This window comes from Dendrobates tinctorius, unplaced genomic scaffold, assembly GCF_039654945.1.
Source record: "Dendrobates tinctorius isolate UK_male_01 unplaced genomic scaffold, ASM3965494v1 ptg000202l, whole genome shotgun sequence".
NCBI classification, from domain to species: Eukaryota; Metazoa; Chordata; class Amphibia; order Anura; family Dendrobatidae; genus Dendrobates; species Dendrobates tinctorius.
Window position 1 is genome coordinate 7,310,003 of NW_027361869.1, and position 13,201 is coordinate 7,323,203.

Here is a 13,201-nt window from a genome sequence, read left to right on the forward strand (position 1 = left end):
GCGGGTTATCTGCACCTGTAAGCGACAAACGCTGGCCTTTTCAGTGTAGCGCACATGCAGCCACAGACATGTAAGGGCATGACACACCAGTTATTGGCCAATCTCATGTGCCAGAGCCTCACGTGTCCCTCTAGTAAGCCGGACTCGGACCGCGGGGCATGACGGAGTCTCGTTCGTTAACGGAATTAAGCTTGCAATGTGTGCATCTGTTCTGTAGCTGGCATGGTTGAGGTTTCCCAGGTGGAGTCGAATTTAACCGTAGGCTCCACTCCTGGTGGTGCCCTTCTGGACATTCCTTTAAGGTTCAGCTTTGCAACCATACTGCCCACGTAAAACAAACACTTTGCCTTCATGAACGCTGTTTGGAGGGTCATGACTTGTGGGAATAACGCCGCCCAATCAGTTAACCTGCTAGAGAGATCGTTCGTTGCTCCCAAGCATGACATCACACTCCCTAGGAAGAAGGTATTGCCACTGTGGCGACCGTACTCCTGGGGGCGACACAAGTGCACTGACGCCCAGCCACTGCTCGATGAATCTGCTGGTACATTGACCCAGACCACTACATTCCCCTCGCACGCTACACGGCCTGAATCTGACCCTGATGAAACTCAGGTTACCCTTCCCATATACAGTTCCATCTTACACGGTGACAAAGAGGAAGCTGCAGATGAAAGTGCAGGTTCGGCCCACCCGCCATTAGACACACCACCGTACTATCAGGGGCCCTGTGCCAGTGCCGTCGCCAACGAGTGCCCCCCCCCCCCCCTGCTTGCTCAGGATCACAGCACTTGCAAACTTGAAATACTGTGCAGTGAGATGGAAGATGGGGACGACGAGGAGTCCAGACAAGTACAGGAATTCCCTAGCGAGGAGACTTATTTGATTGTTTTCAATGTTGGGACAGCAATTTTTGGGGAGCACTATACTCTGGAGAATGATAGATGGGGCCCACCATACACTGGAACATTCCAAAGGTGGACATCAGACACTGGAGCAGCATTTACAGGGCCCATTATACACTAGAGCATTAGAAATGGGGCCCATTATGTTTGGAGCATTATTTGGGCCCATAAGACAGTGGAGCTTCATCCATGGGGACCAACATATACTGTAGCATTATGTGGAGCTCATCATATACTGTTTCAAACATTATATGGGACCAATGATTCTGTATGGAGAAATAGATGGGCCTCGTCATGAGATGTAAAAAGTGAAGTATTTTTCATTGTACTATACCGCTATTTCTCTGCCGTATCGGAGCATGATGAGTTGTGGTATGTGTTAAAGGGGCGCTCTTTCGCCCAGGGCACATGAAAACCTGGAGCCAGCCCTCCCCCCCCCACAACTTTAGCCAAATAACCCCCATTTTTCAGTGCGTAACTTGTATTATGAAGTTAATTAAGGTTGACAAGCTTAAGTAAGAAGAATTGATGCTTTTGGCATTCAAATGGGCCCTGTAGGTGTGTTTCCTGTCCTCCTCTCACTGCCGACTTTTATTCCCCATTGACTTACATTGGGTTTCGTGTTTCGGGACGACCCCGACTTTTCCCTATAATCGGACGATCTTGCTCGACCCGACTTTTGGAAAAGTCGGGTTTCACGAAACGAAATGCGACCCTAAAAAAACAAAAGTCGCTCAACTCTAGTGCGCAGTGTTGTGGGGATTGTAGATCAGGAGCTCGGAGTCCAGAATATCCGATATATGGATTATTCAGCCCTTTCAGGAGCATACATGTCACTCTATGGGGTATACAGCAATACATGAGGGTGTGCACGAATATATGGGGAGTATACAGCACTGTATGGATACAGGATATTCAACTATAAAATACTATATGTTGGATTATCAGCACTATATGGAGGTATATAATACTACTTGAAGGGTATACTGCACAATGTGTCCGTATACAACAGTATTTGGCAGCTTACAGCACTATATGGGGGTATACAGCCACATATGATGTTATATAGAACAATATGGAGGGCCCACAGCACTTTGTGCAGAGTATTCAGCAATATGTAGGTATCAGCACTACCTTATGCTCATGTCACTATATGGAGGGTATCCAGCACTATGTGAGCCTATACATACAATAGCTATTTGGGGTTTACAGCACTATATGGGGGTATTCTGTAGATGATTCTGAATGGGAGGAGACACGGATTAGATATTAAAGAGAACTTTTTGACAGTGAGGATGATCAATAAGTGGAACAGGCTGCCACTAGAGGTGTTGAGTTCTCCTTCAATGGAAGTCTTCAAACAGAGGCTGGACAGACATCCGTCTGGGAGGATTTAATGAATCTTGCACTGAGCTGGAACATTCCATGATTCAGGCTTATATAGAACAGATGCTCTCGGATTTGTGTCTGCAGCACTAGATGGGGAGTATACAGCACACGTAGGCTTTGTAGTGCTGTATACCACCCAGTAGGTGGTATGGAGGATGTGCAGCACCGTACGGGGTGTGTATACATTGCCTGCAGCTCCAGGGCTGATCAGTCTCAACTCCACTTCCAGCAGTGATCGGAGCGGACCCCACACGGAGACCCGGTAACGTTATATCTGGGCGTCTCCGTGTGGGGTCCGCACTGATCACAGGAGGCCGCATCTAGCACAGATCGGATGATACAATCCGCACATGTTCTACCAGGAGGAGCCCGATGTGCTGAGCGCTGCCGGGAGAACACGTGTACATGAGGAGCAGCAGGTAGAAGGGCAATAAGGAGTTAAACGGAGGAGGAAGCACGTCTATCGATTGGTCGGTTCCTGTGGGCGGAGCTTTATAACCGTTTGATGGTTTGAATCTCCCGCTCAGTCGTGCTCTCGGCCCTCGATCATTAACCCTTCAGTGACTGTTCTCTGCTTGTGGAAGAGACATCATTTCCCAATCACTGTCAGGAGTAAGCGGCCATTATACCTGCAGATCGTGTGGTAAAGTGAGATTGTATTAACCCCTCAATCCCCAGAACGGTGACCGCTGCTCATTATCTCACCAACCACATTTATGCAGTTATCTTGTATGCGAGACTTTTTCTCCTCTGGAGGGATGGCGCTCTCCGCACTCAGAAATACACAGGCTCCGGAGCCGCCTCATCTCCAGTCCTCGCTATGGTCCGCCGGGCTCGGATGACGGCGCTGTACATTCGGGGTGCGGACTCTGTTCTCTCTTCTGGCTCCGACTACTGATAAATAGGATAAGACACCAGAAACCTCCCCGTCATGAGGGGAACGAGCCGCTAATGTCCGGCTGCGGGGAGGGAGCGGCTTCATCCATCAGCCCGAGCACAGGAGACCGCTGCCGGCTGTAGCTCCAGTCCATGTTATTAGGAGCAGTCAGGAGGTCACAATCAGTGGCCACATGTAGATGGTAAATGAGGAGGGTGGTAGTGATGAGATGCAGGCGCTGGACATACCGGGGAGCCGCCACTAACAAGGGGGAGCAGTTACCGGTACAGGATGTGACCGCTCCTCACTGGATTTACACCAATCCTGAGAAATAGGATCTGACCAGACTCCATCACCGCAGTCATCAAATATCAGGAATTGTAGCTTCTCCAGAACACATGTGGGCGGCTCTGATAGGAGCCTTTGGGGGAGGCGCATCTATCCAGCGACAATCCCCGGGAGTATTCGCTGCCTCCTGACACACACACTGATCTGATCAGGAAGACCTGTAGCAGAATCACGTTCATCTCACGGCAGAACTTGGATTTCTGCTCTGTAGTGACCACATCACAGCGAGGTATGTACTGTGGTGCAGAGATGTCTGTGCTGCACAGTGCGGATATACTGTATGCCCCCAGAACCTGGCAGCTGTATATTATAGATCAAGGAGAATAAACCACATCACCCCAAGTCCGCGGTGCCAGCTCCAGTATGGAAGGAGGAAAGTGCAAGACACATGCCAGGCTGTGACAACTAGTATACTTACAGGCACCAGAATGCAGGAATAGGAAATCGTAGCCTCTCAGGTAGAAGATGTGGGTGGCTCTGAAAAGAGCCTTTGGGTTATCAGCACAGAAGAGAATACAATTAACCTCCGAAGCCGTAGAGAGTGCGGCCCTGGCGCTTGAGCGCGTACACCACGTCCATAGCGGTGACGGTCTTCCTCTTGGCGTGCTCGGTGTAGGTGACGGCGTCACGGATCACGTTCTCCAGGAAGACTTTCAGGACCCCGCGAGTCTCTTCATAGATGAGGCCGGAGATGCGCTTGACGCCTCCTCTGCGAGCGAGACGGCGGATGGCAGGCTTGGTGATGCCCTGGATGTTATCACGGAGCACCTTCCTGTGCCGCTTAGCGCCGCCCTTCCCAAGACCTTTTCCTCCTTTGCCGCGACCAGACATCTTCCAAGTAGTCAGCTGTAACTGATGCTAAAACCGAACGACTCCTCCTTTATATACAGGAGAGACGGACCAGAGAGAGAACTGCAGAGATGACGCGCCCCAGGGCGGGGCTTACAGAATCCACATGAGCTCCTCCCTTCCTCTGCTGATCCCAGCCGCCAATATCGCCCCATACCCTGCAGTAATTATTTAAAAAACATCTGTGAGGAGGATGTGATGGGAGATGATGTCATGACATGTCTGACCTAGAGGATCCTGACATCACAGTGTAATGTATTGTGCACTGAGCTCTCAGCAATCTTCTCTACATGATCGCACATTTCCCATCACAGACCTCCTGCCTGGAGCTGCAGGTGGGATCTGCTTGGAAGAGCAGAATTGGTCTCCCCTGAAATGTCTCTTGTAGGATACATCTCTAGCCAATATATTGTCTCCACAATACTGATTATGACGAGAAAGGGAGATGTGATCGCCTGCAGGTCAGACACACGGGGCATCACAGCATCTGCCTAACGCGGATTCATTCTCTAACCAGGAACAGCTGCAGACTCCTGTATGGGATGTAAGCGACCAGCGACCTCTCAACACCTGCAGATTCCCCGACATCGCTCCGTCCTGGGACCGCGTGTTATATGGAGACAAAGAACAGAAAAAGCGGGAACTGCAAACGTGTCAACCATTGGGAACATTAGCTCCTCCCCTCCCTCTGCGGATTGGCTGAACACAGGACGGTTAGGGGGTTTGAATTTCCCGCTGCTTCTAAAATGTCGTCACCGCTTCCGCTGGAGAATCCAGAATAATCTCTAGATAAACTGCACCGACCACAAATGTCTCCTGTTATTTGAGAAAAAACACGAGAATCATGAACTAAGTGCAGAGAGGAAAATCGTCAGCTCACTGTCTGGTGCTGCATGAGGGAGAAAATTCAGTCTCAAAGCATCCCGGCTTAGAAAGTGTTATTAGTCATCATGGTGTATCATGAACTAAACCGAATCATGTTATACCAAATGAATGAGACCCCAGAATATCAAGATCTGTGGAGCAAGGGGTTAAAGAGTAGTCCCTGAACACAGAGCAACTTATGGAGAAGTGACCAGGTTATTATTTAGAAGGTCCTCGGTTCTCACAATCTCCTTGGTAGCATTCATCATCCCTACTTCCTTCACCTGTCACTTCCCGTCACTAGACGCAGAGACCCAGGCGGTGGAGCAGACAACTCGGGGAGACGGGAAAGGACACAGGAGCAGCCACAGCTCTGATGGAGATGGGGTGGTGGCTCTTAGAAGAGCCTTTGGGGTGATGGCGGAGCAGCAGACTGAGCAGATCACTTGGCGCTGGTGTACTTGGTGACGGCCTTGGTGCCCTCGGACACGGCGTGCTTGGCCAACTCTCCAGGCAACAGCAGGCGCACGGCGGTCTGAATCTCCCGGGAGGTGATGGTGGAGCGCTTGTTGTAGTGAGCCAGGCGGGAGGCTTCCCCTGCGATGCGCTCGAAGATGTCGTTGACGAAGGAGTTCATGATGCCCATGGCCTTGGAGGAGATGCCGGTGTCGGGGTGGACCTGCTTCAGCACCTTGTACACGTAGATGGCATAGCTCTCCTTTCTGCTCTTCCTACGTTTCTTGCCGTCCTTCTTCTGAGTCTTAGTGACGGCTTTCTTGGAGCCCTTCTTGGGCGCTGGCGCAGATTTGGGATCAGCCATAACGAAAGCAAAGTTCTCAAAAGAGAGAAGAATAATGATCCCAAGCCTCCCAGAGCGGCGATATTTATAGGCCCGCCATGCAAATGACACTGTTGTCAGATCGCCGTGCTATTGGGTGACAAAGTCATGTGACCAACAGAACCGTCAATCGCTCCGCCCACTGCAGCTGATTGGTAGCTACACAAGTCTGTTTTCCATTGGTAACTTGAGATCCATCCAATGACAGGAGAGGAGGGCGGGGCAGACGATTATGAAAGCGACAGCAGCCGCAGCTAGTTCTTCATTTCGCCCAGATTCTTTATTGTTTGTTATCAACCATGTCTGGACGCGGCAAACAAGGAGGGAAGGTCCGAGCTAAGGCCAAGACCCGCTCATCCCGGGCAGGATTCCAGTTCCCAGTCGGCCGTGTGCACAGGCTTCTCCGCAATGGCAATTATGCCGAAAGAGTCGGCGCCGGCGCTCCGGTGTATCTGGCCGCTGTGCTGGAGTATCTGACTGCTGAGATCCTGGAATTGGCCGGCAATGCTGCCCGGGACAACAAGAAGACCCGCATCAAGGGGAACTGCTACCTTGGATCTAATCCTTATAAACAGGGAGAAAATGGTTGAGGAGGTAAAAGTGGCTGGAACCCTAGGAGGTAGCGACCATGCTATTTTAGAATTTTGGATAACTAGAGGCGGAAGACCTGTGAAGACTCAGACGTCAAGGTTAGATTTCAGAAAGGCAGATTTTAAGGGATTCAGAAAGAGAATTGGAGGGATCCAATGGCTGAATATCCTTAAAGAGAAAAATGTCCAGGAAGGATGGGAAATCTTGAAAAATGAAATTCTCAAAGCACAGTTGTTAACAATTCCGAAAAGAGGGAAGAATAGGAAGCATTTAAGGAAACCAGGATGGATGAACACAGAACTTAAGCACATGCTAAAAAAGAAGAAAAAAATGTTTATAAAATGGAAAGAGGGAGGCATATCTAAAGAAGAATATAATGCTGTCTGCAGAACCTGCAGGGCACAAATCAGATTAGCTAAAGCTGAAAATGAACTGAGGCTTGCAAGAGATGTCAAAAGCAATAATAAAGGATTTTGGGGATATGTCAAAAGTAAAAGAAAAGTCAAAGATGCTATAGGATTTTTACAGGATGAAAATTATGAAATGGTAAGACAGGATGTTGAGAAGGCTGAACTTTTAAATTCCTATTTTGCATCTGTTTTCTCTCAGAAAGGAAATGCAACATCAACTGTTATTCACTGTCCTATTAAGGGAATAGAAGAATCCAGGATATCTATAAACAGAAAGATAGTGAGGAAACACTTAGCTAACCTTAATGAATTCAAGTCTCCAGGTCCCGATGAATTACACCCCAGAGTACTGAAGGAGATAGCAGAAGACATTTTTGAACCCCTCTCCATAATCTTTGAAAATTCTTGGAGAACAGGAGAAGTGCCAGAAGACTGGAGAAGAGCAAATGTTGTTCCTATCTTCAAAAAGGGGAAGAAGGTGGACCCAGGCAACTATAGGCCGGTGAGTCTGACTTCTATACCAGGAAAGATCTTTGAACAAATTATTAAACAACATGTATGTCAATACCTGGATAAGAATGAAGTGATTAAACAGAGTCAGCATGGGTTTGTAACTAATAAGTCATGTCAGACTAACTTAATTTCCTTCTATGACGGTATCACTGATTGGGTGGATCAAGGAAATGCTGTAGATATAGTATATCTTGACTTCAGCAAAGCATTTGACAAAGTCTCTCATACAATCCTTATTGAAAAAATGACTAAGTATGGAATGGACAAGGCAACTGTTAGGTGGATTCATAACTGGCTTAGTGATCGGACCCAAAGAGTGGTCGTAAATGGCTGCACATCCAGTTGGAAGAGTGTCTCAAGTGGGGTACCACAGGGCTCTGTCCTGGGCCCTGTATTGTTCAACATCTTTATCAACGATTTAGATGAAGGAATTGAGGGTAAACTGATTAAATTTGCTGATGACACAAAGCTAGGAGGGATAGCTAATTCTAGAGAAGAGAGAGAGAGGATTCAAAAAGATTTAAATAAACTGGAGAAGTGGGCAGCATCTAACAGAATGGTTTTTAACAGGGAGAAATGCAAAGTACTACATCTGGGCAATAAAAATGAAAAAAGCATATATAGAATGGGAGGAATAGGGCTAAGTGACAGCACATGTGAAAAAGACTTGGGTATACTAATAGATCACAGACTGAATATGAGTCAACAGTGTGATGCAGCAGCAAAAAAGGCAAATGCAATTCTAGGATGTATTAACAGAAGCATACAGTCTAGATCACGTGAAGTCATTATTTCCCTCTACTCCTCTTTGGTCAGACCTCATCTGGAATATTGTGTCCAGTTTTGGGCACCACATTTTAAAAAAGACATCAACAAACTGGAGCAAGTTCAGAAAAGAGCGACCAGAATGGTGACCGGTCTGCAAACCCTGTCTTCTGAGGAAAGGTTGCAGGATTTGGGAATGTTTAGTTTGCAAAAGAGAAGACTGAGAGGAGACTTAATAGCTGTCTACAAATATCTAAAGGGCTGTCACATTGTAGAAGGATCAACTTTATTCTAATTTGCACAAGGAAAGACTAGAAGCAATGGGATGAAACTGAATGGGAGGAGACACAGATTAGATATTAGAAAAAACTTTTTGACAGTTAGAGTGATCAATGAGTGGAACAGGCTGCCACGAGAAGTGGTGAGTTCTCCTTCAATGGAAGTCTTCAAACAGAGGCTGGACAGACATCTGACTGGGATGATTTAGCGAATCCTGCTTTGAGCAGGGGGTTGGACCAGATGGCCCAGGAGGTCCCTTCCAACTCTACGATTCTATGATCATCCCCCGTCACCTGCAGCTGGCGGTGCGCAATGACGAGGAGCTCAACAGGCTGCTGGGTGGGGTGACCATTGCCCAGGGGGGCGTCCTGCCCAACATCCAGGCCGTGCTGCTGCCCAAGAAGACCGAGAGCAGCAAGGCGAGCAAGAGCAAGTGAGCGCTGCCGCCGATCTCTGTCCACAACACCAAAGGCTCTTCTAAGAGCCACCCACACCGTCGCCACAAGAGCTGACGCCGCTGATCTCTGCGTGCTCACATGGGACTGACGTTAGACACCACGGGCTGCCGCCACCAGTTTGTAGGTTGGTGCCCATACACACTTGATTCCGGGGTTCAACACAAAACACTGAGGATGCCCATGTCTGGGTTATCACATGAAGCCTCAGACCTGTGTGGGGAGAGGAGTCCTCGAATATTCACAGGAAATATCCCTCATTAGTGAATGTCTTGATACTCGGGCCCCTGACTCCGCTGTGGAGATTACATGCGGTTATGACGTCCCGGAGTATCGGGGGATGGCGGCCGGTGATTGTCCACATCAGTGACTGCTGCTCCTCCCGGAGGGCGATCCCGTGATGGCGGCTCTGGAGGGCCGGACTCTGCGCGGTTCGCGGAAGAAGAGCGGGAAGTTCAAATCCCCAAACGGATCCTGCGATCAGACAATGAGCGGGAATCCTCGGTTAAGCGCCGCCCTCAGCCTTCATTGATGTACATAGACGCCTTTCCTCCTCTGTTTAACCTCTTACTTGCCTTGTTCCTGCTGATCCCCTCTTATTTACCAGAGTGTTCACAGATGCGCCACCTTCATCTCACATCGGGCTCCTCGAGAACATCTGCTGCTTATAGCCCCCTGTAATCAGTGCAGAAACAGCTGGGAGTCCCGATAATACTGTAAGTGACTGAGGAGATTGCGGCACGTGCAGATCGAGCTAATTGCCATCATTGGTGAAAAGTCCTAGAGCTACACAGAGGGTTAACCCCACATTAGTGTAGTGTAATTATCCGCAGGTTCACTGAACAAATATTATGTAACAGAAGAAAATTAATTAAGCCAATAAACCACAAATCCTCCTGCTTTTCTGTAATTACTAAAAAAAAAAAGCACAGATGAAAACCTATGTACTGATGGGGGAGCGTGATAGGCGACGCGCTGGTTCCAGCATCAATGTGCTCTCCATCCGCATGCCATACTCCATACCCCGTCCCCCATTTTTGGCCTGTATGATCAGTGCCACCACTTCACCCCTGCAGAGTTCTATAATGAGTGCCACCACCTCGTCCCTGCTGACCTGTATGTTCAGTGCCACCACCTTTTCCCTGCAGAGCTGTATGATCAGTGCCACCACCTTTACATGCAGAGCTGTATGATCAGTGCCACCACCTTTACATGCAGAGCTGTATGATCAGTGCCACCACCTTTTCGCCGCAGAACTGTATAATCAGTGCCACCACATTGTCAACGCAAGCTGTATGATCAGTGCCACCACCTAGTCCCCGCAGAGCTGTATGATCAGTGCCACCACCTAGTCCCCGCAGAGCTGTATGATCAGTGCCACCACGTCATCCCCTCAGGGCTACCTGATTAGTGCCACCACCTTGTACACGCAAAGCTGTCTGATCAGTGCCACCACCTTGTCCACGAAAAGTTGTATGATCAGTGCCACCACCTCGTCCCTGCAGAGCTTTATGATCAGTGCCACCACCTCATCCCTATACAGCTGTGCTCTGTGTGTAGAAATTGGATTTTGTGTCTCCTCTCTTCTCCCAATATTCCCCTTTTGCACAATAGTTGGGTCACATAAATCCAGGAATATCTCACAGTTTTCTCCCCGGAGATGCGTCTGGTTGGGGAGTGAGTCGCATTATGAAGCTGCCCCTTATCAGTTCTCTTCCACCATTACAGGCCTCAGCGGTCACAGCTCCACAATGGGTGAGACCAGATTTTAGCAGGTCATTGCAATCAGCCGCCGATGTGGATCATCTCCTGATGTGGAGCATCTGTCACCCCCAATACTCCGCACATACGGGGTACAGGGAGGTCACAGGTCAGGGAGGCGGCAGTCAGCGGAGCCATCGCCTGTGTTACCCTTCTGGGCTCTCAGCAGCTCCAGGTCGTCCCCACATCGTACAATCAGCGTCCTGTACGATAGACATTGTAGTAAAGATCCCTGTGATGGTGACAGGAGCCGGGAACAGGAGGAACGAGTTCCCCCAGCAGATGTATCTTCCCGGATACACAGCGATGTGCAGATCTGGAGGACGACGGCGATGATCCCGGGACCTCCTCTCCGCTCTTCCCCGGCGTCTCTGCTAGTGACAGCTACAGACGGTCGGTGGAGAAGATGGCGAAGAAGAAGCGGCGGAGGAAGCGCGCTCTGCTGTCCGGTGTCAGCCGGTAAAGGGCTTTTATTCCGGGCAGGGAAGCACAAGGGGAGAGCGGAGCTTCACTCGTTCTCAGCTGGGAAGAGGCGGGGCATGTATGCAGTGTCAGCCAATAGATGCTCAGGACGTTGTAGCTCAGCAGCCAATCAGTGCACAGTAAGCCTGTACATATAACAGACGCCTCCGGCTCCGACTCAGTGTTTTCCTATCGGGAGATTTTTGTGTTTTGGCTCCGTAGCCCAGGATGGCAGAGACCGCGCCAGCCGCCGTTTCAGCCGCGCTGAGCTGTATGTTCAGTGCCACCTCCTTTTCCCTTCACACCTGTATGATCAGTGCCACCACCTAGTCCTCGCAAAGCTGTATGATCAGTGCCAAAACATCATCACTGCAGAGCTTTATCATCAGTGCCACATCTTGTCCCCGCAGAGCTGTATGATTAGTACCACCACCTCATCCTTGTAGAGCTTTAAAATCAGTGCCACCACCTTGTCCACGCTGAGCTGTGTGTTCAGTGCCACCAACTCCTCAGTGCAGAGCTGTAAGATCAGTGCCACCACCTTGTCGCCACAAAGAAGTATGATCAGTGCCACCACCTTGCCCCTGCAGAAATGGATGATCAGTGCCTCCAATTTATCCCTAAAGAGATGTATAATCAGTGCAACCACATTGTCCCCGTAAAGATGTATGATCAGTGCCACCACCATATCTGCGCACGGCTGCATGATAAGTGCCAACACCTCGTCCCTGCAGAGCTCTATGATCAGTACCACCAACTTGTCCGCGCAGAGCTGTAAGATCAGTGCCACCACCTCATCCCTGCAAAGCTATATGATTAGTGCCACCACCTCGTCACTGCAGAACTGTATGATTAGTGCCACCACCTCGTCACTGCAGAACTGTATGATCAGTACCACCACCTTGTCGCCGCAGAGGTGTATGATCAGTGCAACCACATTGTCCCCGCAAAACTGTATGATCAATGCCAACACCTCATCCTTGCAGAGCTTTATGATCAGTGTCACCACCTCTTCCCTGCTGAGTTGTATGATCAGTTCCACCACCTCCTCCCTGCAAAGCAGTATGATTTGTGCCACCACCTCGTCACTGCAGAACTTTATGATCAGTGCCACCACCTATTCCCTTCAGAGCTGTATGATCAGTGCCACCTCCTCGTCCCTGCAGAGCTGTGTGATCTGTGCAACTAACTCATCCCTGCAGAGCTGTATGATCAGTGCCACAACCTCATCCCTGCAGAACTGCATGATCAGTGGCTCCAACTTATCCCTAAAGAGATGTATAATCAGTGCAACCACATTGTCCCTGCAGAGCTGTATGATCAGTGTCAACACCTCGTCCTTGCAGAGCTGCATGATCAGTGCCACCATCTTATCCACACAGAGCTGAATGATCAATGCCACCACCTACTCCCTGCAGAGCTGTAAGATCAGTGACACAACCTTGTCCCTGCAGAGCCTTATGATCAGTGCCACCGCCTCCTCCCCACAGAGCTGTATGATCAGTGCCACTACCTCATCCCTGCAAACCAGTATGTTCAGTGCCACAACCTCCTCCCTGTAGAGCTGTCTGATCAGTGCCACCACCTTGTCACCGCAAAGATGCATGATCAGAGCCACCAGTTGGTCAGCACAGAGCTGTATGATCAGTATCACCACCTAGTCCCCGCAGAGCTGTATGATCAGTGCCACCACCTCATCCCTGCAGAACTGCATGATCAGTGCCACCACCTCGTCACTGCAGAGCTGTATGATCAGTGCCATTATCCTGGCTGTTTGAGGACACAAATCTGTGCGCAATCCACGCTAAGAGGGTCACAATCATGCCCAAAGATATCCAGCTAGCCCGCCGGATCCGTGGGGAGAGAGCTTAGATCTGTCCTGCCCACCTGACTGC

The 13,201-nt window shown here is 49.6% G+C and overlaps 2 protein-coding genes across 2 annotated transcripts; both read right to left on the minus strand.

The window, feature by feature from the left end:
* Window positions 1-4,038: 4,038 nt before the first annotated feature.
* LOC141056996 (histone H4) lies at window positions 4,039-4,350 on the minus strand. The gene has a single exon (XM_073553469.1). It carries the CDS (start codon window positions 4,348-4,350, stop codon window positions 4,039-4,041), a length of 312 nt encoding a protein of 103 aa, XP_073409570.1.
* A 1,270-nt stretch (window positions 4,351-5,620) lies between these two features.
* LOC141057131 (histone H2B 1.1-like) lies at window positions 5,621-6,097 on the minus strand. The gene has a single exon (XM_073553676.1). It carries the CDS (start codon window positions 6,050-6,052, stop codon window positions 5,675-5,677), a length of 378 nt encoding a protein of 125 aa, XP_073409777.1. The 5' UTR covers window positions 6,053-6,097; the 3' UTR covers window positions 5,621-5,674.
* Window positions 6,098-13,201: the final 7,104 nt, after the last annotated feature.